Here is a 24,677-nt window from a genome sequence, read left to right as displayed (position 1 = left end):
CGTTAAAAGAAGTCTCGCCACAGAGAGCAACATGCCTACAAACAGTACAAATATTCAGCACTACACATCACTCACTTCACTTCTAAGATATAGATGGCAGCACTGAAAAATCATACTCAACACTAGATACGCACTCAGACTGTTAGGTACACACACTTCTGGCACAACTCGCTAGGTAGTATATTGCCTGTGGCGATAGACCTGAGTTGTGCTCGGTTTGAAAAAAAAAAAGTGTTCGTGAGAGAAGGGTCTGACAGACGGAACATTCGATTCGCACAGGTAATAAAATTTTCTTACAATAAAATCAATGGGCCTCAATGCGCATCCCGAAATTTACCGACGTACCCGCGCTGGTCTTCCAGGGGTTTTGTGGTTGCTTGCGGTATTTTGCGTCGAGAACAAAGACATTTTATTACCTTTTCCTGCTCTGTGCGTTTCGAATGCTCTGTCTATCAGCTCCTTGAAGTGTCTCGACAGACTGACATTTCGCACAGCAGCGTTTGGAGATCAATGAGAATAATGGAGATCAATGCTTAAGTGATATCACAAGTTGCAAAATACTCAAGAACTGAAACGACTTCAACTGACGACTTCCTCGCCCACACAGATTTCGCTTAATGGGTATTCCTTGAAATGAAAGGACAAAACGACTATGGCTTCATAGGGGTCGGAAGTGTTCCAGACCTGTGGGTGCTCAGATTGATCTTTATGCAGGGAATTGTCATTTGTGATTTAATTCTGAGGGTGTTCAAAGGCCCGGGTGCTAGACCGGGGGGTGGAGGGGGGGGGGGGAGAAAGGCGCGTATTTCACCCTTTTACCTCCCCTGCAACAATTACAAGGGGGATCAAAATGCTGACCAAGCATTTGGTTGCGGCACTGCTCTTATAACCTTTCCCGCTTAGGACGATTTTCGTGGTCCCATCTTTCACTAACACTCATTCATATTTCCCGTTTAAAGCGTTTTTTATGACGGTTTTTGAAGTGTTATAAGCGCGATTTACTTACAACGTTTAATCCAGGTAGGCTTACTTATTTATTCGCTCCTTTGAAAGATTTCAAATTATAAATACTTCATATTATTGGATGGGGCCTAGGCCTATATTTTCAGATATTATAGAGAGGCTATGTACAAATGCCCACCTTCTGTAGCAGAGGAGCTTTTGCTCAGATTTTTCATATTTTTAGGCCGCACTATAGTGAATTTCACAGACTGAAAAATCAAAAAATGATGAGAATCGTCCTGAGACCTGTTAGCCTCACCCTGTGGTGACCGCTGCAGTGGCGTATTCACGGGGGGCTTAGCGAGCCCCCTGTATAGTTAGCCATGCAGGGCGGCAAATTTGAGGAAGGATTTTCCAAGCAAATTGGTAAAGTGGGAGAAGGGCGGCAAAATTTGTATAACCCTCAATAAAACCGCCTCTGCCTAGACAACTAGAGGCTAGGTCAATGAGTGATCAAAAAGTGACCTATAGAGTTTGCTAACTCGTGAGTGAGCAAAAGAGTTACCTAGAGTGCCTGTGCAAGCATGTGAATGACCAAAAGGGACTAGGTCAGTGAATGACCTAAATAGTGATCTAGAGACAGTGCTGTCTTAACGCATGGGGCCCACCCGGGGGCCTCATAAAAATGAGATCCGGTTGAAATTTTCTAGAATTTACAAGTAGGGCATCAGAAAAACCACTTAGCCCGGGGGGGGGGGGGCATGAAGCTCTTAAGACGCCCATGCATAGAGAGCAGGAAAGCATGTGAATCACCAAAAGAGTGACCTAGAAAGTGTTAAAACATGTTACTGACCAATCTAGAGAGTGTGCAAGCATATTAATGATCAATCTAGAGAGTGTGCAAGCTTGTGAATGGATTTTAGAGCATGTGTAAACGATCAAAAGAGTGACCCAGCAAGGAACCATGTCAGTGAGCAATCAACAAAAGAGTGACCTAGAGCATATGCAAGCATGTGAGTGACCAAAACAGTGTGTACAAGCGAGTGACCAAAACAGCGTACAAGCATGTGAATGACTTAAAGAGTGTGTGAGCATTGGAGTGACCAAAAGTTATTTAGAAACACAGTTGTACTTGCAGGAGTGGAGGGAGGCCAAGCGGGTTTTTGCACAGGGTGGCAAATTAGAGGAAAGAGTAGTCAACAAAATTAGACTAGAATGGGGGAAAGGTGGTTAAATTTGTGTAGCCTGCAGGTGCAAAATCATAAATGCATCTCTGGGCCCCTGTTAATGTCATTATTAGGGAACGCTAGAGAATGCAGCTTCATTCCCTGCGAAAACTCCAGATGTGCTACAAAAGAGAGCTGTGGAATTTATTTTCTTCACCCACCGAAAATAGTTTTTTTTGAAGATCCAGCCACTTTTTGGTCCGCCTCAATCTTGCATGTTTAAGGACTGAAGCCAAAAAAAACAAAAGGCTAGAAAACGGATTCATCTTATTGAATAGCTTGTGCTTCATTGTGCATTTACCAAAAAAAACTGAGAAGGGTGTACGTTTGCTCTTCTCCCTCGCAAAAAATTATGCACGTGCCCTTAGGTGCTAGGGGTATGTATGGGTGAGTTGCACCAGAAAGGTAGCCGAATCGCATGGAATCCCTGCAGCAGAAACTAGGCTATCTTTGTGCAGGAATGCAACTGACCCTCCTCCAGCTATGGCTTCTTTTATGCTTTTGACCTTGCTACCAGGAGAAAGCTCAAGGTCATACTTCCTCCAGTGTACAAATTTCAGCGAAAGGAAATTTGAGAAAAAAATAATTAAAAAAATTAAGGATTAATAAAAAGAAAAAAATGAGGTAACCAGAGTTATGTTTGCTTGAAGGATCTTGGGGGGAGATGATTGACCCTCCCTGGATCCGCCACTGTGTTCATTTCTGTCTTTCCCTGACTTACAGTTTTTGTCTGCGACAGTCATGAGCATATGGTGAGGAATAACACAATTCTTACACTGTGGCAGTATACCATGGAACTGACTAATGTCATCACCAGGATGGAAATGCATCATGCCACAGAAATGTAGCTGTTGGTCGCAGTGGTACGACGACTTGGGTATAAAATGATTGTTGTTGTAGCCAATCCTGATCTTAGCTCAGTTGTTTTCCATTTGTGGGATAAATTGGGACAATGATGGAGGGCCATACCTTTACCGCACACCAACTCCGGTTATATATATCGCCATACGGCAATTTCCAACCAGAGGAGTTGAGCGGGAAATGAAGGCTCCATCCATCTGTGGTCACCCCAGGCTCGGTAGGTAAAGAACTTGCTTCGTTCTATGCCTGGATTCGAACCCATGGACCTTAATGGTAACCTTCATAGTGGAAGACAAGCATCTTACCACGGCACCACTCGGGCACAAAAAACTGGAGGGCCATACCAACACAATAAAACATGTGAAAATGTGTGAGAGACACATGAAGAGAGTTTTATTATTTTAAGTAAAAAGTATGTCAATTTTAAGGCTGGATTACAGAGGATTACCCTACTAATAATACTTTCCAACAATTCTTGAATCACATTTTAAGTAGAATTTTTCTTCATTCTTCCAGCAAAGCTGATGTTAGTTGAGCTACTGAATTCAAATGCATATTTGGCTGAGATCAGGTCTATGAGCAGGCCACAACAATCATATTACGTTTTATCATCACACCACTGCATAAAAGTTACACTTATGCAGCACAGTGCTTTATCATCCTGGTAAAAAATTCATCAATTTTACAGTACTGCCACAAAATGAGAATGATGTCAGTGTACTTATCCCCCTTAACAGTATGAATAACAACCATTCATGACCATCCCGGCACAAAATCCGCTAGACCTGCCCACTATTAAATTTTGTAAGTGTCCATGTGCAATTATTGGTATAGATAGTATATGCGTGTGTTTCGTAATCAAAAATTAAACTCAAGCATACAGTAGGATCATAACAATGTCATTTATTATGGATTAAGCTGTAGACACAGCAAGAATTATGTTTATGATTAAACAAAACCACATATTTTGTAAAGAAAATTTTTTTTTTTTTCCATTGCCTTCTTTTCAACAAAGTCACAAATAGCATTTTTTCCTATGGCACATAAAATCTTTGCTTTAAAAAATATGAGATGCTAAGATTATAAAATATAATGTTTTTCTTGGGTGTTCTGCAATGTATTTAAAACATTTCATGTTCAAGAAATTTTATAAATATTTCACATATTTCGAAAAATTCTATTTCAGAACAGTAATCATACATTTTTTGGATACAAATAGTTATCACATCAGTGGAGAAAAAAAAAAGTCAAGTATAAAAATATATCACATGCTGACTAAATAGAAATGATAAAACAACAAAAGAAAGAAAAACAAGGCAACACAATGAAATTTCACAAATTAGTGTAATTATCATATGAACTTATTTGAAGCATAAAAAAAAATGTATTAATCCTCCTGCATCTGTAGTTAATGTACTCTTGTTGGTATATTACATTTTCACATCTACAGAGAATATTGAATTATATGAATCACCAAAAATATATACGAATAATTCTACAGTAAAAAAATTTATTTTATATTATTTTAATTGTGTGTGTATATGGTCTAAATCTCCAAGTCAAACTTTGATATCATAAATTCTATATCTCAAAAAGAACTGCTTTTCCTATGTGTTTTTTGTTAAAATGGAACACCACATTATAAACAAGTTGAGATTTTCTTCTACTGGTTCTTGATAACTTAATTTTTTTCCAAGACATGTAAATATTAATAATTCTGAGAAAGCAAAAGTGATAAGAATGGAAAATTTATATAATAAATATTCCATATGAGAAATGCATGAAAAAGATAAAAACAGGTTAAAAATAAAAAATAAGCACAGCATAATTTTTTCAAATATTAGTACAACACAAAAACTGATATGCCTTCTGATACAGTACCAATATTTCTTCTGATTTTTCCTTAACATTTATTATTAATAAATAAACATTTCTGATGAGAAGAATCTTTATTTTTCTGCGGTTATGGTCAAGGGGGGGGGGGTGGGATCGCATTCCATGTTGAAGTTTACTTGGTATGTTTGCATAGCATATAAAAACCATTTCTCTTGATATAAATGCACATAAAAGTAAGTAAAAACATTTCAAGTATATCTTCTTTTATTTATTCATCATATTTGTGAGGGAATAACTCAATTTACTATGCTCCTGAGAAATATGAAGTCTGAGCAAATAGTTTGAGTTATGTCAAACTCAATGTAGCATATTTAAATTTAGGAAAAGCAGAATATGAAGTAATACAATTTTTCCAATTAAAAGCAATAAAAAGGATTTCAGTTTGGGTCATCAATACTTGCACATTTATAAGGGTGGATCAAATGAAACTGGAACACTTGTTATAATTTGGTTTATATTTGTATGAGTGTGGTGAAACTTTGTGTATAGGTAGAGCGGGAGATAAGGAAAAATAGCAGGCTTGTCATTTGGGGGTCGGGGCCCCCGGCTTTCGAAAACACACTAAAAATGGTATATGTATACATACATTGAGTACATGTCCTTTGCCCCTCCCCCCCTGGGAAAAGTTGACATGACGGCCCTGAAAAATAGGATATATTCAAAAAAGATTAAATTGAAAAGAATGGGTTTAACCTACAATTTAACTTCCTCTAGCAAGGTGGCAGTTTCAACTTGAACCCTTAGCAAGGATATTACCACTGTACACCAGGATCTTCTTTTTCACAACTGCTAGAACTAAAGCAACACTGGTGTAATATCTCATGAAATATAACATCAAGTGAGTGAGTAACTCATGACTTTTTGTATTTTACAGTTTCTGAGAGGTACTATAACAAACCTAATTGCTTTTTTGTCACAACAATCATTATTTAAAGTATTTTACTAAACAGTTTTTCACATATTAAAATGTGTTCTGTCACTAACCAAAACATATTACTGTTTCCCAAAGTCAGCAATATTACCCCTTGGTGGGCTATGGAGTCATCCAGGGGTCTATGAGAGAATTTTTTTTTTATGTTAACAACACAATGATGGAAGGAGTCAAACACTAATTATTACTGAAAAAAATTAGTTTTGAATGTTCTGGCCAAAAATCTATAAATAAAAAAAAGTTTAATGTTTTATTACACCCCCATAATTACTCGTGCGTGTGTGTCCTATTATTACCTTAAATTTATTATGTTCTTATTATTGTTATTGTCCTGTTATTATCTTAAATTTTTTCTCTTTTTGATCTACAAGTGACCAATCTTTTACATCAGAGATTGATACATGGTCACAGGGAGTTTTTCTCTCTATAATAGGGTTGTCAATAAATCAATAAATGAATACTTCGGAGAGGGGGGGGGGTTGTGAATTCTAATGCAATTGACATGTTTAAAAAGAGGTATGATAAACACATTGGGGTAATATATATGGAAAACACTGGCTGTGTGAAGAAATACTGATGTTTAGGAAAGGAAAATTCATCTCTACCCTCAAAGGGACTCAAACCCGGTCTCTCATATGCCGGATGAGTGCTCTACCTCTAAGCTATGAAAGCAGATAGAATATTCCCTCCTTGGAGCATATATATATATATATATGTGCATTTTTAGAATAAGACAACCATAATCTTTTTTATAGGTAGTGTAACATTTATTATTAATTATATTAGTTGTTTTTTTTCCATGATACATTCTCTTATACTGGGTTGCTGTATTTTGGTTATATTTGACTCCGTATTTTTCATGGACACCTTTTTTTGAGCCACCCCATTGGGCAATTTGCCATTTGTGGCCTTTGTGTTTGTATTTATCTCACTGGATTTTGTTTTTATTAGCACAAGAACCAATTAGGTGAAACTGCGCCTAAACAAATGACCATACAAAAAAAGATAAAATTTGTTTCCATCATGTCAGGAAAGTAAAAGCATCCACGATAAAAAACAAAGTTGCATGAAATATTTATCTTAAAAATGATCTTATCCTAATACAGTGAAACTTCTGGATGATGGAAAAAAGATGGCCACTCTGGCTACACTGTGGCCATCCGCAGGGGTGACTGCCGAATAGAAGTTGGACAATCATGGACGGAAAAAAACATTTGGGGGAGGAATGAGCCAAAACAATGGTTTTCAATGCGACAAAAAAATGTTATGTTCAAGTTATTCATAATGCTACACTCTCTTGTCAGCTACTTTGCCAAACACCAACTCCGCCATATCACCATTTACTGCCATTAATGAGATGAGTTAGAAATGAAGGCACTATCTGTTGGTGGTTGCCTCAAGCTCATTAGGGAAAATATCTTATCTATATCCTCCCTTGGATTTGAACCTGGGACCATGATGACAACCTTCACGGTATTAGACAAACATCTTACCGCCATGCCACTCAGACACTCTCTTATCAACTGGGATCAACCATATAGAATTGATCATCTTATTTACAAATGTTTTCAACCTGAGTGTCACACATGAACAGAAAATTTGATTGATCTGCAAAGGTATTTACGCTGATGCATAAAGATTATAAAGTTATACAAAAAGAACTATATAGAGTGTTAATGCATTAAAGAAAAAAAAACCAGCAGGATTTTTTTTTGCAGCTCTTATTTATAAGGAAGTGTGCGCGGACAGGGTGGCAGCCAATCGCATGCAAAGATAGCAAAAAAATGGGGGTGGTTTCTGAATTATGTCTATGGAACCTATTGTCATGTAATCAGTTCCAGCCATAGACAGGATGACTGCCTATTGCATGCAAAAGTAGCCAAGAAATGGGGGGTGGTTTTTAATCATGCCTATTGTCTGTTCTGAGAAAAATTGGCCATGAGGACGTTGGTAGCAGAATAGAGGTGGCCCTATGGAAGTTTCACTAATTTTCATAAGATATATCATTTTCTTTATCTTACATTTTTGTTCCATGTTTGGCAAAATTCATGATATAAAGGTTTCACTTTATATACCTAGTGTAGAATAGCTTAACATTGTACATCAAAATGATCAAGAGAAAAATGCATCAATGTTTCACATACATTTGATCTTCCAACACACATTAAAGTATTTCTATCATAATCTAATTTCATACATTTCCAACAACATTAAGTTAAACATATTTAAAAATTTACTGAAATATATGAATTTTAAAGGTGAATACATTTATTTTGAGAATAAGTAATAAAGATTTGCCTTTAATAAATTAAAGGTGAATCTTTATTTTGAAATGGGGTGCCAGGATGGAAAACTGAGAAACACAAAATTGGTCATATTTTCAAGCGCTAATGTTCCCTAGACCAGGGGGTTCTCCGATTTTGGAAGCCTGCGGCCCGGTTTCATTTATTTTTGTAAGTAGAAGGCTTGGTGAAACACATGGCTAACAGTGAATGATTGGGGAAAATTAAATGACCAATGACTCTCGTGACCGGTTTTAATGATGTCAGGGTTGCAGCCTGGCGGTTGGGAAACACTGCCCTAGACCAGTGTTTCTCAAACTTTTGGGGACCCACCGCTCTCTTGCCTTAGTTATAGTTAATCTGTAGCTCCTCAGAATATTCCAGTAGATATTCAGCATCCATAAAAGCACCACTTCAAACCACTGAGAACAGGAACACACCAGTATTGTCAGAATGCTGCAACACCCTTGACAAAGGGTGGCAATGCATACTTTAAGACCCACTGCCCTAAACTATAATAACAGCAAGCTTAGTGCAATTTGTACTAAGGGTATCTTTGGATATGTTAGGCCCAGGGTTGTATGCAGGATTGACATTTGGATGAGGCACAAGGAATTTCTTCCAGAGAATTATACTCACCTTCAAAAAACATTTTAAATTAACAGAAATTGATTGAGATAGCATATATAGGTATTTTCTTTCAAATTTTTTTATAAAGATATTTGTGTATCTTTGGGGGTTGCATAGGACCCTTGTGTGTCTCTCTGCATAGCCCCTGGCTATACCCCCAATAAGCATTGAAAAAAGAAACTTTTGACTTATTCCTGTCAGCTTTGTAACATTTTGGACTGTGAACTAAGGGTATAGATGAAACAAGTGTTAAACCATAGCTTATGATTTTTTAAATTCATACATTAAAATCAAAATTCATAGACAAATCAATAATTAATTTGACACAATTCAAGTGCAATTTGCAGTAAAAACGAAACAAAAAAAGCAATTTGCAGGAAAATTCAGTTGAACTATTTTACCACCAATCAAAAATCAGAAATGGACAAAAACTGCACTACAACATATATTATGGTGCTAAAGCCATTCTCTCTTCGACTAAAGATTAACACTGAGGAATACTCTGCCAAAATTCACAATTTTAAGACATTTCTTATATAAACAATTACAAACAGATATAGTCGTAATGGACATCTAGAGACAGATCTTCTTAATAATTCAATGAGGCACAAGAAACGTAGCAAGGCTCAGAGCTCATAAAGAATTAAAATGCTCCTGCTTGAAGCCAAAAATTCATAATGTTCATGTATTTCTTCTTCGACATTTTAAGCAAATATTATGAAAATAGGTATCTAAGATAGATCTTGTTGAGATAAATGTAACAATAACTCATGAACTATGGTAGCAAACGCCAGGGTCTCTTTAAAAACAAGGGGTTAAAAAGCACTAACTTGAGGCCAAAAATTAGATATGTCCAAGCATATTGAATCGTTAAATTTACAGTTGTGTTGATGACACAGCTTCTGTCCATTTATTATTATGATGTTCAATGGGATGTCAAATTTCAATGCAAAAAATATTAAGACCTATTAAAATAGGTTACAGGCTCAGAATTGTTACCAGGAAACATAAAAATTATCATATTTGACACTGAATGGCATGGATTTTACATATTTAACTTTTTCCCATACGAGAGGGAGATATCTTGTACTAGAGTAGCTGGAAGAAATACTTCAGAGTTCTCTGTTCTTTCCTTCTCACCATCACAATGTTTTATTGATAACCCTGTGAATGGAATTCAGTTTTTCCCCCTTTAAATAAGCATTACTTATTTTTTTTCTTTTCTCCCTCACTAGTTTGACAAGTAAAAAAATATAGTATTACATATACAGGGGAAGGGTGGCTGGGGGGATGGAAAACCTTCATCTTTTTACTCCTTTATTTTTTAAATGTTAACAAAGACACCAGTTTCTGAGCCGGTTTTTCTGCTATACATCATAGAAATTTGTTGCCAAAAGCCCATTCATAAAGAGTTTTTTTTTTTTTAAAAAAAAACCTTTACATAACTTGAACTTGAGATACAAATTCAGTGGTTCTTAAAGCATATATTGGGGCTCTTAGAGAAGGGACCAAACTTGATCGAAGGTACCGGGTAGATGCCTGGATAGTTGATGTATGCTTACTCTGTGGTTATAAAAAACCATAACTTATATGAATTAACCAACTGATATTACCAAAAGAGCAATACCTGTAGCTATCATAAGTTTGGATATTTGACATCTTTTATTAGTACCACTGTTAGAAATTTAACAAACCTTAGAACAAAGATAAAGTTGTTGGTAATGTCACATGTTTTCTGTCTCCCAGCGAGCATGATATAACAAAAGGTTACTTGATGACAGTATATGAATATTGAAAAATGTTGAAAATATAGTGATATCAATCTGTGTACATCATGTCTAAGTTTTAACTACCTACATCACATGCAAAACAAAATATATAACTAGAAAATTAATGTAACACACTCTTATGTAAGTACCCAAAAGATTCATTCTTCAAATTTACCAAACTAAGTATCATCAGCCTGAAACTGGTAGTATAAATATGTAGAAAGTTGACATCCTTAAAATAAAATTTTACAAACATTTATTAATTATTGTTATTCAGAATTACGTAACTTTTTGGTACTGTTGATATTAGTGTAAGAAATTCGCTAACATCTGCATAATTTAATTAAACAACTAGAGATAAATTTATGAGCATAAATAGTTACATCCACACATATATACAGTGAACAAACGTAAAAATATTATATACAATGCTCAAACTTATTCATACAATTAATCAGTATAACATAATGACACCTTCAGGATTTTTGCTGATGGCTATTTTTGGCTTTCTTCTCTCCCATGGTTGCCGAATCGCAAGAGTAGTAATTATAATGTTGATAGAAAAAAGTACAACAGATACCACAGCAAACCAAAAGCTGTATCCAAACCAAGCTTTGCCATCTGATACCCATTTTTGTTCTATTTCTTCCTTTGTCATAACATTTGCTTGGAGTTTCAGATAATATTGTACAACCCAACTTATAACGGCTCCTCCTGAAAACAAAACTGAAGAGAAAACATTGTTAGTAATCTTTATAAATGTTTTTATCCACATACTTGCAATTACAATAAATGGTATTCCAAACATTTTATTATCAAGGATTTTGAAGTGGAGACTCTAGTAAACAAAAGGACCAAAAAATAAAATAAAATAAAATAAAAATATGCCAAAAATCTTTTTGAATATATTGTACAATTAGTGTGACAATATCTCAAAATAGGATCATTTTTTTTAAAGATATTCATTATGCAACTGATATTTATCTTGGATTATTATTTAGTATAAACATACAAAATTCCCATTCAGCAAACCAATCAGAATGTTGAATTGATTTTTACATGAAGAAAAAAAACTTATCTCACTCTTAAAATATTCATGAACATAAAAAAATAAATAAACAAATAAATAAAAAAATGCATAAGTAAAAGAAGTCTTTGAGGTGAAAAAAGTAAAATTTAAAATACTATCTTATGATGTAGAGTTTAAATAGACAAAAAAAATACAGGAATTACCTCCAATTCCATTCCAAAGGTAAAGTCCAGCAATACCTGTGACAACTTCTACTGGAGTAACGACAGTGTTGATGACTGCAAAAACAGCACTAATCAAAGCAAACAGCATTGACAAAGCTATACACATCACTGTAAAGAGCCATAACCCAAAGATGAAAAGCTGAGGATTTTTGGAAATTTCTTGCTGAACTGAAAATTATAAAAATATAATATAAATCAAAATGATAGAATAAAAATATTATATGAAATTACAAAAAGTGTTTTATGCACCTGAAGGGCATTTCATACACAAAGCTTTGGTGTTTGTACAAAAAAACAATTTTTGGTGATTTTTCTGGATGGTGCTTAACTACTGGAAATTACAGAAAAAAAAATGGTGAGAATATGCATATTCTTGTAACCAGTAAACAACCCCATAAAAAACAGCCACCTATTTTTTTTTGTTTCTGTTCTGCTATTTGTTAAGTATACCCATCATGGCAAGACTTTTTTGAACAAGAAGCTGGATTGCATTCACATCTCAGAGCTGGTCAACCACTTCAGTTATCCCTGTTCATCCTCTGTTCCACTTCAGTTATTCCTGTTCATCCTCTGTTCCACTTCAGCCTCTGTTCATCCTGATCTTCACAATATGAAACCACCCACACAACACTGGTGATGTTGTAGGGCTTTACTACTTAATCGCACATGTACCTCATAAACATTCCTCGGGAGAATTTCGAAATGTTGTCTGAGGATATTGTAAGACTGCCTATATATACTTGTGCTAAGATTTTCTTCATGGAAAGCTAGCTGGCATTTGCAAATCAAGGTTAGGGTTGGCTAATTTTCCATATTCCAGTGAAAATTCATAGTGTCCCAATGAACTTTTCTATTACTCTCGTTTTTTTAATTTTCAGAGAAAGAAAAAAAATTGAGCCTACTTCAGTTAAATTAAATTAAAACCTTCTATTCTGTTCATATACACGTACTTTTAATTCCAAAAAAAAAAAAAATGGAAAACAAGGATGACAAATAATCTTAGAACTTGTGAGACTAATAAAAGCGCAGTTCTCGTTATGGTGCCATCTGCTGAAGACGAAGGCAAGCAGATTTTGTCAAGCTTCTTCACTATTGCAGGCAATTATGCATGTTAGTTTAGGGTTACCAGATTCAAAAATTGAGAAAGGAGGACACTTACATGTGCACCCTTCGTGACATCACTTTTCCCAATTTTCACAACAGATGGCACCACTATTCTGACCAATAAAACCTGTAAAATAAGTCTTTCCCAACCAAAACAGAGCCACAAAAACAGAAAAATTCTGGGAATTTCAATGGCTATTGGTTAATGGAGGGGAGGGGGGGGGACCACAAAAGTCATATCAATGAAGAGTTTAAGTGGTAAATGTTTTAAAGTGGGAAAATAATTTTCTAAGGAAAAAAAAAAGTATAATTCTGAAAACCTGAAAAGGAAGACAAAAAAGGCAAGTTTTTCAAAATGTAAGAGGATGCTTGAAATGGAATTACAGGAGGATGTCTTTTAACCCTATGTTAGTTGGTGTCACCCCGTTCCCTCTGTGCGCATGCACAACACAAGAGAAGAATCTGGTCCATGCACGTAAAATAAAAATTAGACACCACATTGGTTGCCATGTATATTTTTCTAGTGAAAAAAAAAAACCAGGTAAATTGGAAAAAAAAAATTTATTTCCTTCTTTATGAAAGAAAATACTAGGGAAATGGACTTGGTTCCAGTAAGGTTGTCAGACATTCTCTTTTAGAAAAACATGCCCTCCTTTTTTATGTCATTTCAAGCATCCTCCTACATTTTAAAAAATTCACCCTCTTGTCCTCCTTTTCAGATTTCCTGCATTGTTTTTCTGTTTCTTAAAGGGAAATTTTTTCTTCATTCTAAAACATATATCTCTTCATTGATATGAGTGTGGTTTTTCCCCCACACATTTTTACACAGTTTAACCAATTGTGCCAAAATTCCCAGAATCAATGCATGCTAACCCACAGCAAATGCCATATACTGATGTGGGGAGGAAGGTGAGGTACCTCTTCTATTCAGAAATAAAGAAAATAGGATGCAAACAATACTTAATGCTCCTCTGGCGAAAAAGCAACCCTCCTGAAGGAAAAAGAAACCTTCTGAAGGTAGAGCTAAAAGGGCTGTGGAAGCTTTCAGAAATGCCAATAAACCAATAAATGTAACAAAAGCCAAGGTTCTTCAGAGATGCCGCTGTACTCTAATTTACACCCAGGTTATTTGAAAAATCTGGGTCCTTTTTGAGTGAAAGTGGGCCCCTCTCAAAAAAAAATTTATCTTGAAAAAAATTATGCCCCCCCCCCCCCACATAATTCACTGGTATCTCTATGAATTTTCTTCCAGCATGTCCCAGGTCTTTGATCACCTGCTTATATTTCTTCATTGAGACTGAGTGGTGGGTCATGTTCTGGGTATCTGTGAATCAAGTATAATTAATTTCTAAAAACACGTGTTCTATCCAAAAAAAAAAAAAGTCATTTACTTTCATTGTCTACTAGTAGGAAAAGCTTGCAAAGCTCATTAGCATTGAGAATTTAACATATGGAATTCTGCATATGTAATAAATCTAAAACAAATATCAGTTGATCCCTCTTATATATTGTTTCTCCCATTTAGAACTTTTTTCCACTTAGTACAACTGATTTTCATGGTCCTAACACTAAGTAATTCTCATTAAGATTTCCCATTTAAAGTGTTTTCCTATTTACAATGTTTTTATGATGGTTTTTTAAAAAACGTTATAAGCCGGATCCACTTTAATTAACATTTGGAGGCACACATTTATATATTCACTAATATCCACTTTAATTAACAGTTGGCGGCACACATTTATATATTCACTAATATCCACTTTAATTAACAGTTGGCGGCACACATTTATATATTCACTAATAAATCAATCTATAAATTCCCTTCTGATTGATTTTACATTTCGTTAAAAAAATCTTAGCTCTTTCAATATATTCTGATCAAAAATTTAAAGCAAATTATATTCTCTCTCTCCTCTCTCAGACACTTATCTTCTGATTCCCTATCCATACTTTGGTTTTCCTGGTAAAATGATTTTATTTTCCCTCCCTGATGGTCCATCACTCTGATCTGTTGCCATTTAACTGCCACATATTTTCACACCTGAATATGGGAGCTGTCAGATTTGTGTTGGAGAAACTTAACAGTGTGCTTATGTGTGTGTGTGCCCAGCATTTGGCGTGTTTTGTGTTCAGTAGGTGGTGCCATCTATTTAACGCCGCAACTAGATACTTTCTCACACTGGGCGAGCACACATTTTAGCACACCCATGTAATGTAGAAGAAGCAGTTATAAAGGGTGAATTTGGTGCCCCCTGTAGTCCAGAGCTAGGGACATTAGACCCCTTCCCAGCTGCGGCTCTGCATCTATCCTCCAAACTGGTAATGCGTGCATTTGAAGTTTAATGTGTACATATTTGTGTTGTAGGTCTGTGTGATCACCATGGCAACCAGAAGTTTTTTTCAAAGGAATAGCCAACTCAAAATTTTAAAACCTTAGAAAATCACATTTTTAGCCGATTACCATTGCGCAATTGCGGGTTCCATACCTGGATTTTCACCAAAGCCCCCCCCCCCCCAAAGATCAAAAATTAAAAATATTTTTGTAGAGAATTAAAATATTGGAATAAAATAATTTCTTTTGTACTATCTTTAAATTTAAAATTGCTTTCGAGTGTTAGTGACCCAAACTTTTGTGAAGAATTAGATCCTTGTGCTCCCTCCAAAAGCCTATTCTGCGTACACACCCGTGATTTGCGCGATGCGAAACAGTAACTACTACATAGCAGCTAGATGACAAAACTGGATATTCAAGGTCGAGTTTTTACAGATTCGGTTTTTTTTCACGATCTCGGGAAAGTTTTATAATTTGAACGGGCGTTCCAATCTTTTGCGATTTAAAAAAAAATGCGCATTCGCGCAATATTCTAGGAACAAGGCGAATTTACGCCGTATAGACGCTGTCTGAATGCCGCGAAAGTACCGTAATTTCCGGAAGGGAGAAAATCCGCAGGGGAATAAAAACTCCAAAATTTGACAATCACACAGCCTTCATTCAGAGAAGCAACTATATAGATATCCCTTTCTTCAACAACCCACGTGTATAACAATACAGTACAGTGTACAAAGTAGTAAAACCACTTTTTCAAGGTCGCGCGATCATGATAGACGGCAAAAAGAACGGGGAAAAAGTTGGGGAGGTTTTTTTCTCCACTCTTTTTTCTTCTAAAAGGCCTGTCCCCCGAGAACTTGCTTGGGGACGCAGATTATCAAGTTCTCGTGGGACAGGCCTTTTAGAACTAGGAAAGAACGCGTCCCGCAGGACGCGTGAACAAAATGTTTATGCGTCTTTTTCCGAAATTCCGGGTATTTGACGCGTTATAGAGCGCCAATAGCATCTCTGGTTCTTTGCCGAAGAAAAACTCTCCAAACGAAGCAATAAAACTGACAAGACGGTGACTGGGTACAATTCATTATAAGTGAAGGGAGACAGATCGTTATTTGTTAATTTTTTTAAGCGGTTCTGTTTTTTTAATTGGAAAAAATTATTGTGGTGGCTGGTTTTTTATCCTGTATAGTGGCTTGTCTGTTGTAAAAATTGGGAAAAGTGACGCTACCAAACAAGGCCGTAGCAGGGGACTTCGGGGTCTGGCCCCCCCACTGAAATGTGAAAAAATAACCGAAAAAAGGGAGAAAGATGGCCAAATTTATTGTTCTATCACTTTGGTCTCCCCTCCCAAAATGAAAGTGGTTTCACCCCGAACAAAATTTCTGGATGGGCCTGCTACCAAAGGTGCGTGTGCAGTTGTCATCCTTTCTCAGTTTTTAATCTGGTTACTCTAGGTTCCAAGAACTGTGCATTCTCCATTTTCACTGATTTTATTGAAAATATGTTAGCAGCTAAAGGGCTAACAGTCTAATACTGAGCAAAATTTTGATGGTTACTGCAGGGTTTAAGCTACATAAAAAATTCCTTTTGCAAAAAAGCGAAAATGGGGGGAAAGCTTTAGCGGAATGCTACAATGCTAATGTAATGATTGATGGTTGGACGTCTACTCGTTCTGTACCTCCTGTATGCATTTTTGTGAAAGTGGCTACCACTTCTTTTGCATTCTAAGATTTCCTTTCACATTTTGCGAAAAATGTGACCGTAGCTTAAACCCTGGGTTATTGGCATGGGAAGAACTCATAAAAAAGTCACTAGGATTTTCAATTTTTGTACTGAAATGTAAAAGTACTTGGAAAAAACCAACAGTTACATATGAAACAATATAAATACCTTTCAATATTATGTATTCAGGTTTAATTAATTGTTCACGAGAAGGTGCCATAATTTGAATTAATAATATCACAGCCATAATTTCAATCCTGCCCAAAAATCAGATTCTTTCAATTTCTTTTGTTATTTTTTTTTACAGTAGCCATAAAAAAAGTTAACTCTTTTTCAATCTAAATTTATTTTTCCAATGTTATTTTGAAATGTGTAAATTTTACATCACATTGCTTTGCCATAAACTTTACCAAAGTGACTGATTAAAAATAATTTATGCTCATTTAATTGAAATTCATATGGAAAACTTCAACTTGAAGTTTTGCTTGCATCTTCAAGTCTAAAAATGAGAAATGAAAGCAATAAATTAAATCACACTGTGTCAAATAGTACAGAATTTACTGCATTTTGTTCAAAACATTTTTTTAACAAAGTCAACCTCAATTACAAAATGTATCCAGTTGAAAAATATCACATTAAACAAGGAGTATACTCACAAAAAGGTAAGCATTCTTTCATCACAATTGGAAGTATATATATAGCATCAAGTTAGATCATAAAGTGAAGGAGAGACACATATTTTAGAACGGAAAGCTGAAAATAAAAGGTAAGTGCCCATCACCAAGTGAGAAATGGAAAAGAAAAGAGTGCAAGACTTTCTTAACCCAGGGATTCTCAAACTGTACGCCACAATCCCCAGGGCGCAGCGGGAGGAAAAACTTTGAGAACCCCTGAGTTAACCCATTTGCATCCTGCCTTGAATTTGACCTGTGATTTTTTTTTTTTTTGCCTGCATCAATAAAGAAAGAGGCTCTTGCATACTTGCAAGAGGATCATTCTGCTTCCAGTGACAAGGAATACTCACAATTTCATAGATTATTCTGCTTATGGATGCAAATGGCTTAAAGATATCAAAAGGAAATCATGCTGACATGTTACCATTTTTTTATTGTCGTTGCAGCTGTTATACTCCTTAAACTTTTTGAGATTTCAACAAAAAATAATTTTATAGAATTAGCACCTTTTGAAATACTCAATAATTTGGGAGTTTACAAATGTAGGAATAGATCATAATTTTTCCAACAGAAACATATCTTATGCATATGATTGAAATATATAGGCATTATACATAGAAATTACCTAAAATATAAGCAATTATAAGTGGCCCAATATTCAATATAGGTATTTTTCATTAATTATCACTCTATTCCAAGGCCATATAAAGAGGGGTGGGGACAAGGGATTCTGGTCTCCCCCAAAATTCCAGTTGTCCCCCTCACTCCGAAATAAATTTCTGGATGGTCCTGCTCTATTCTAATCATTCTTATGCACCAAGAGCATTTAGGCTTGTTATGTTCCAATTTAAAATCTGAATCTAAGACAGTATACCTTCATGGTATTGTGGAAAAATGTCAAATGACTGACAGGTTCTTTTAGTGCAACATGCAAGTTACTTTTGAAAACTGATTGAAAATATATCACATGCATCACTTAACAGTAAGAAATAGTGTGTATGTGTGTGAGGATGCATACATATATAGGCCTGGTAGCCCCACACTTTTTTTACAATTGTATTCATATTTAAAGGATATAATGGTTAGTTTATAGCCACATATACACTGGGCTTGACAAATTTCAGGAACCAGGGCAACTAAAGAACTGGAATTGGCGTCAAAATTTTCTATGTGTGATTATTGAAAAGAAAAGTCTAAGGACAACACAAGATTTTTGGAATTTATCAGCATGTTTCTCAACTTGGAAAGGAGGAGTCGTCAAGTCCCGAAAAATAGAAAAATATTATTTTGGACATAGGCGTATGCAGAATTTTTCGCCGTGGACATCCGGTACAAAAAAGAAATAAAATGATTAATGTATTAAGAAAGGCAGAAACAGAATTTGGGTAAAGAAAAACATCAAAAGTCCCCAGGTGAAAAAAAAATTCGGCCGAGAGTGTCTGGATTTGGGAGGTCTCACTGTACATTTCTGTATACTGGAGGTAATGGACACTATATCCATTTTCGTAGAATTTTCTCAGAGGGGGGTTCAGATTTTTTTCCTTCTGGGGGAGCTTTACGTTTTCTCCTGAAAAATATTATAAACACTATAATCTTGGCTGGGGGGGGGGGGGTGTTAGAACCCCCCTTTGGGTACGCCAATGATTTTGGAACATTTATAAAACAAAAAATTCTTGGCTTCTCAGAAATTGAGCTGGCATCTAAATTTTGTTACGATCTGTCAAGCCCTACCATGGACCCCTAGTTAAGAACTCCTGGACTGGAGAGTGTAGAGCTGTGAATAGCAAACCAAACAAAAATTTTAAATTTGGTGAATTTAGGCTATTTTTTTAGTATTTACAGTAGACTCTTGCTAATCCGACACATATCATACCAGGTTGTGCCAGAATATCGAAATCGCTGGATTACTGGAAGTCAACTGAATTGATTAAAAAAGCCCATTTAAATAATATAAACTTTTCTGCACACAAGACATACAGTGGTATGTGTTTTACTCTTCTATGCTCGAAGAAAACCCACCCAAAAATTGTCGGATTACTGGATTGTCGGATTAGCAAGCGTCTACTGCATTATTTATTATTCTAGACACTTTTTAAACTATTCCAACTTTTGGGGTGGTATTTTTAATGGCATATGCCTCGTCCACTACTGTGGTGGCATCTTTGGTACAGGTGATGATGTTGGATTGGATTGGATTTTGATTTTTTTTTTGGCGCAAGGACCATCATATTTTTTCCAGTCCACAAATCATTTCTGTGTGGTTCCCAACTTTGAGGCATGAATGTGAGTCAATCTCCCTTTAAAAAAGTCTTGCCACAGAGAGCAACAGCCTTACAATGGTACAAAAATTCAATCATTACACTTTACTCATATTTCAAAAAATAGATGGCAGCACTAAAATTTATGCACAGCCCTGGGTATGCACTCAGAATGTTAGGTACACATGCACACTTCCTGCACAACTTGTTCGGTAGTAAATTGCCTATGGCAATAAACCACAGTTGGGCTCAGTTTGAAAAAAAAGAAAGAAATGTCCACAAATTATGATATAAATCAGGACTTTCTTTTTTTTTTCTTTCAGACCGAACACAACTCAGGTCTATCGCTGCCTATGGGTAATTTACTACCTAGTGAGTTGTGCTGGAAGTGTAATATGTGCACCTAACAGTCTGAGTGTGTATCTAGTGTTGTGTCTGATTATTCAGTGCTGTCATCTATATTTCAGAAGTGAAGTGTAATGATTAAATTATATTTTTACCGTTTGTAGGTCTGTTGCTCTCTGTGGGAGACTCTTAAAGGGGAGATTGGCTTGCATTCGCGCTTCAAAGTTGGGAACCGCAGAAAATCAACTTTAGCGACCACTACTGTGGCGACAGTAGGGTTCGAACCCGGGACTTTGTGATGCGAGTCCATCACTTTGACCACTCGACCATCACAGTGGCGATAAATCAGGGCTTGACAAATCCCAGGCGCCAGGTCACAGTGGTGACTAAAGAATAGATATTGGGGTGCCTAAAATTTTCTGTGTGTATTTATTAGCTTGGCTCCTAAAATATTTGGTTGGTGCCTACACTTTTTCTTGATTTGTCAATCCCTGTGATAAATTATTTGTAAACTGCTTATATTGGAAATATACTTATTATCTGTAATTCAAATTTGAAAAGAAATGTCAGTGTAATTCCCTATCAATCTTATAAGTCACTTTATATACAATATTAAATTGAAATTTACTAGAGAAAATTATTTTTTCTTAAGTTTGAAAATGATTGCTTATAATCAAGAATGAACTGAAAATGGTCATGTCCAAAATAGAACATATACGTATATTTTCATCATCAGTTACATTTACTTTAAAAACCAGCACATAAAAATTGAAGGGTTCGGTCGAATAATGGTCTGTTACATTTTTTGGGAAATCAGATTTTTGACTGAATAATGTTCTATATATATATGTAGCTTCTGCTAACACAATTTCGCACCTTACGTAAGTTCAGCAGAAACCAACAAATGTCATAGCTATGCCATTTCACATAGCTGCAATCATGAGTTCTAAGATTGGAAGCATTCCCAGCGTCAAAGGCAGGGTCAACTGATCTAATGTATATATGAATTGACATCATCATCATCGTGCCCCCCAGCAATAATGACCATGCCCCCCAGACTTCCAAGTCTATTTCGCCTGTGATTGGGAGAACGGTCTATGTTGCCATTGCCTCCATTGTATTTTCTTCAATTACCTTCCAAAATTGCACGACCATCTTAACAGCACCATGGGGCCCCCAAAGGTGAAGTGATATTCTGGGACCCCTAATTAACTGAAAGTATCTGCTAATAAATTTCTATGGTTTCTCTTAAAAATTATAGCCTCAAATCTTACTATCACGAGACCCCTTACTCTTTTATTTTTCCAGGGCATAGTGACCCTCTTTTATGTTGGTGGATATGCTGATATAAATTCCAGACATTTTGTGCAGTTCTCAGGCTCCAATTTGATAACTATGCTACGAAAATTTCAGGTGCCAATACCAATTTTTCAATCCTCATGGTAACCTAGCGCCTTGGATTTGTCAAGCCACGGATTAACTAATGTAAAAGTAATGTACAATAATATGTAGTATAGTAATGTGTAGACTCCGGAAGTTAAGGCAAAATGCCATAAATGCTTTTTTTGTCGATTTTCAAGCTTTTCTGTACAAATGTTTTCTTTTAACTTTTTCTGCCATAAATGCCTATTTTAACATGGTTCTACATTTGTGCATTTCAGAGGCAAATTGGTGCATATGCAAAGCTTGGATGTTTTGAGTATTGAGAACAAAAGAATTTTTTTTTTTTAAATTTTCCAACTCTCATTAAAAATTTTCATCAGAAATCTCCAGCCTCATTTAAACATGAAAATAAGTGATCTGAGAGATAGGGGTGTTAACTTTGGTTTGACACTGGATGGTGTTAGATGTGGTGTTTTAAATGAACGCATCATGTTAGAAAAGCAGAGGAAAATTTAGAAATTTGTTTTTCCACATTCTTCACATAACACGTCTCGCTCAGGCATTGGACTGCATTGTATATGTATATCTGACCGATGACTGTCTCAAGAGGTCATCGGTTGATGTCATGGCTCGCACAAGGTGGGGTAGGAGAAGACAGGGCTCTGGGGGCTCTTGTTATTTTGATTTTGTTTTTTACACAATAAATGCACTGCAAACTACCATGGCTATTTATTTTACAAACATATTTTTTTGTATTCAATTAAATTGACCAGAGTCGCCCTCAGGGGTGTACGACAGATGTGGCCACACAGGGCCTCACACTTGGAGGAGTCCCGCATATGTGGGAATCATGGACGGAGATACGGGGTGCGTGGGGGGGGGCATTGCTCCCCCAGCGCCAAAGGTGGAGTTGATTGATCTTATGCATAAATGTATATATGAATTGACATCATCATCATCATGCCCCCCCCCCAGACTTCCAAGTCTATCTCCGCCTATGGTGGGAATATAACAAAAATTAATTTTTTTACAACAATAGAACAAAGTAGCTATGTTTCCACTATAAAAATGATATTGATTATTCAAAATAATACATCAAATAAACAATAATTATTTGCAACTCCAAGAGGAGCCCACAGATAATTTTCTCTTCAGACTCCGCCTATAGTAAGAGTGGCCCTGGTAGTGACCCGAGGGACTTCAAATAGGCTCTATTTTAGGCTTGAAATCAACTGCTTAACTTAGGTAATAATGCAGTTATTGCAAACTCTAATTGAAACAGTAGACAGATTAAGTGAAACTAATTTTTCAGCTAGTTGTTGGACCCTTAATACCTTAGTTTTTAGTTATATTTCCTTCCTTCCATAAGTTATAAATGCCCTTTTTTAGTGCCTATTTTAGGTATTTTTATTGCCTTCTCGCCTGCCTATTTGAACATGTTTAGTGCCTAAACTTCCGGGCTCTAGTAACGTGTAATAATAAGGCAAGATAACTCAATAATAAAAAAAACTAATTTTTAATATTAGGATCAGAATAACTGATGTAGAAGTCAGGGCTTGACAAACCTAAAAAAATAGTTAGGTGCCAGCCTAATTTCTCAGGAGTCAAACACAGTATTTTGCTCAAGCAAAATGGTCCTAAATAATGATTTCTTTTACCTTTTCCACGTTGAAAGATGTAGCATAGTGAAATCTGAAAATTTTAGGTTCCCCCCTTTAGACCCCACTTCAGAAATTTACTCAAATTTAGCAACCACATTTGGAAAATTTTAGGCGCCAATAAAGATTTTCTAGTTGACATGGTGACCTGGGATTTGTGCAGACAGGGTAGAAGTAATGTTTAATAGTTGTAATATGTAGTATAATAATGTGAAACAATAAGAGGCAGCTTATAATAATAAAGTGATAGCCTAATATTAAACTTTTTAATATTAGGAAAGAATAACTGATGTATAATAACTGTATATGTAGAAGTCATACGTAATAATAAAAAGAGACTGCTTAATAATAAACTAACGGCCTTCTATTTAAATAACTAATATGGAAGTAACGTATATAATAATTATAATATGTAGTAACGTGTAACAATAAGAAGAGACGGCTTACTCCAAATATGTGTCTTTCTATCACCAAATCCATGATTCAACGTCTTGGATCCTTCGAAAAGACCGAAATGCAATTCACCTTTGAATTTGGTGCTATCATCAGCGGTTGCATTGCTTATACTTGCGGGAAGGTTGACTTTAACGGGTTTAGCTACGATCCATTTTTGCGTAGCTAAAGAAGCCGATAAAAATGCTAAACAACCACAACAAATAAAAAATGTCAAAAAAGTCAGCACGCGTTTCGTAAAATCCGTTCGCATCTTATTGCAATGCGATAAATCAACAACTCACATTTGCGAACAAATACTTCTTGATTACGTACCGCATAAATATGAATATCAATTAATTGAAAGTTAAACGCGTCGAAGAGACGATTTCAAAGTTGTCGCAGCACATTTGACGTGAAAATAATAAAAATAAAAAAAAAAAGAAGGAAAAAGAAGAATATTCTTTACGATTCACTTGAAAATAATTCGTCCATCTCACCATTGAAACCGCGACCCTGCAACGAACGGTATGCATGAAATTGGCCGAAGGCTGGTGATATTACACAGAAAAAGAGAAACAGGTTTCCCGTTGTGATTAGCCTACGTTGTTGTATGTCTATGTCGCTCTTCACCACATGTACAACGATTCCGAGAGATGCCGCTACCAGTAGAATACAATGTGTGACGCCTACCTGTGGATTCACGCGACTCAAGGTGTGTAGCAGGGCCGCCCTTACCAGACGCGGGGGCCCTTTGCGAAAATAATACCGGGGCCCTCAACCTCGATTTTTTTTTTCTGTAAGAGAGGGGAATCGAAAATTCAGAAAATGAAACACATGAAAATTCAGAAAATGAAACTCATGAAAATTCAGAAAATGAAACTCATGAAAATTCAGAAAATGAAACTCATGAAAATTCAGAAAATGAAACTCATGAAAATTCAGAAAATGAAACTCATGAAAATTCCGAATGTATGAAAGAAA

At 35.8% G+C, this 24,677-nt stretch overlaps 1 protein-coding gene across 1 annotated transcript; it reads right to left on the bottom strand.

Annotated features, from left to right (window-relative positions):
- Positions 1-9,901: 9,901 nt before the first annotated feature.
- LOC149085356 (clarin-3-like) lies at positions 9,902-24,319 on the bottom strand. The gene is made up of 3 exons (XM_089233322.1): positions 23,709-24,319; positions 11,771-11,959; positions 9,902-11,263 (listed from the first exon to the last, which is right to left on the bottom strand). Exons 1-3 carry the CDS (start codon positions 23,965-23,967, stop codon positions 10,992-10,994), a joined length of 720 nt encoding a protein of 239 aa, XP_089089448.1. The 5' UTR covers positions 23,968-24,319; the 3' UTR covers positions 9,902-10,991.
- Between the last annotated feature and the right edge of the window lie 358 nt (positions 24,320-24,677).

The sequence above is a fragment of the Pholcus phalangioides genome, unplaced genomic scaffold, assembly GCF_987345545.1.
Source record: "Pholcus phalangioides strain wild (caught in Gottingen) unplaced genomic scaffold, Ppha-v1.0 ptg000007l_1, whole genome shotgun sequence".
NCBI classification, from domain to species: Eukaryota; Metazoa; Arthropoda; class Arachnida; order Araneae; family Pholcidae; genus Pholcus; species Pholcus phalangioides.
The sequence above is the reverse complement of the archived record's forward strand: the minus strand, read 5'-3'. Positions and strand labels throughout refer to the sequence as shown.

Bases quoted from the DNA above. Each gene is read 5' to 3' on its own strand.
- LOC149085356 (XM_089233322.1), bottom strand. From the start codon at position 23,967: ATGCGAACGGATTTTACGAAACGCGTGCTGACTTTTTTGACATTTTTT. The intron at 11,960-23,708 runs GTAAGCCGTCTC...TATAATTTTCAG, and splicing joins TAGAAAGACACATATTTGGA to TTCAGCAAGAAATTTCCAAA. The intron at 11,264-11,770 runs GTAATTCCTGTA...TTTTCTCTTCAG, and splicing joins CCTTTGGAATGGAATTGGAG to TTTTGTTTTCAGGAGGAGCC.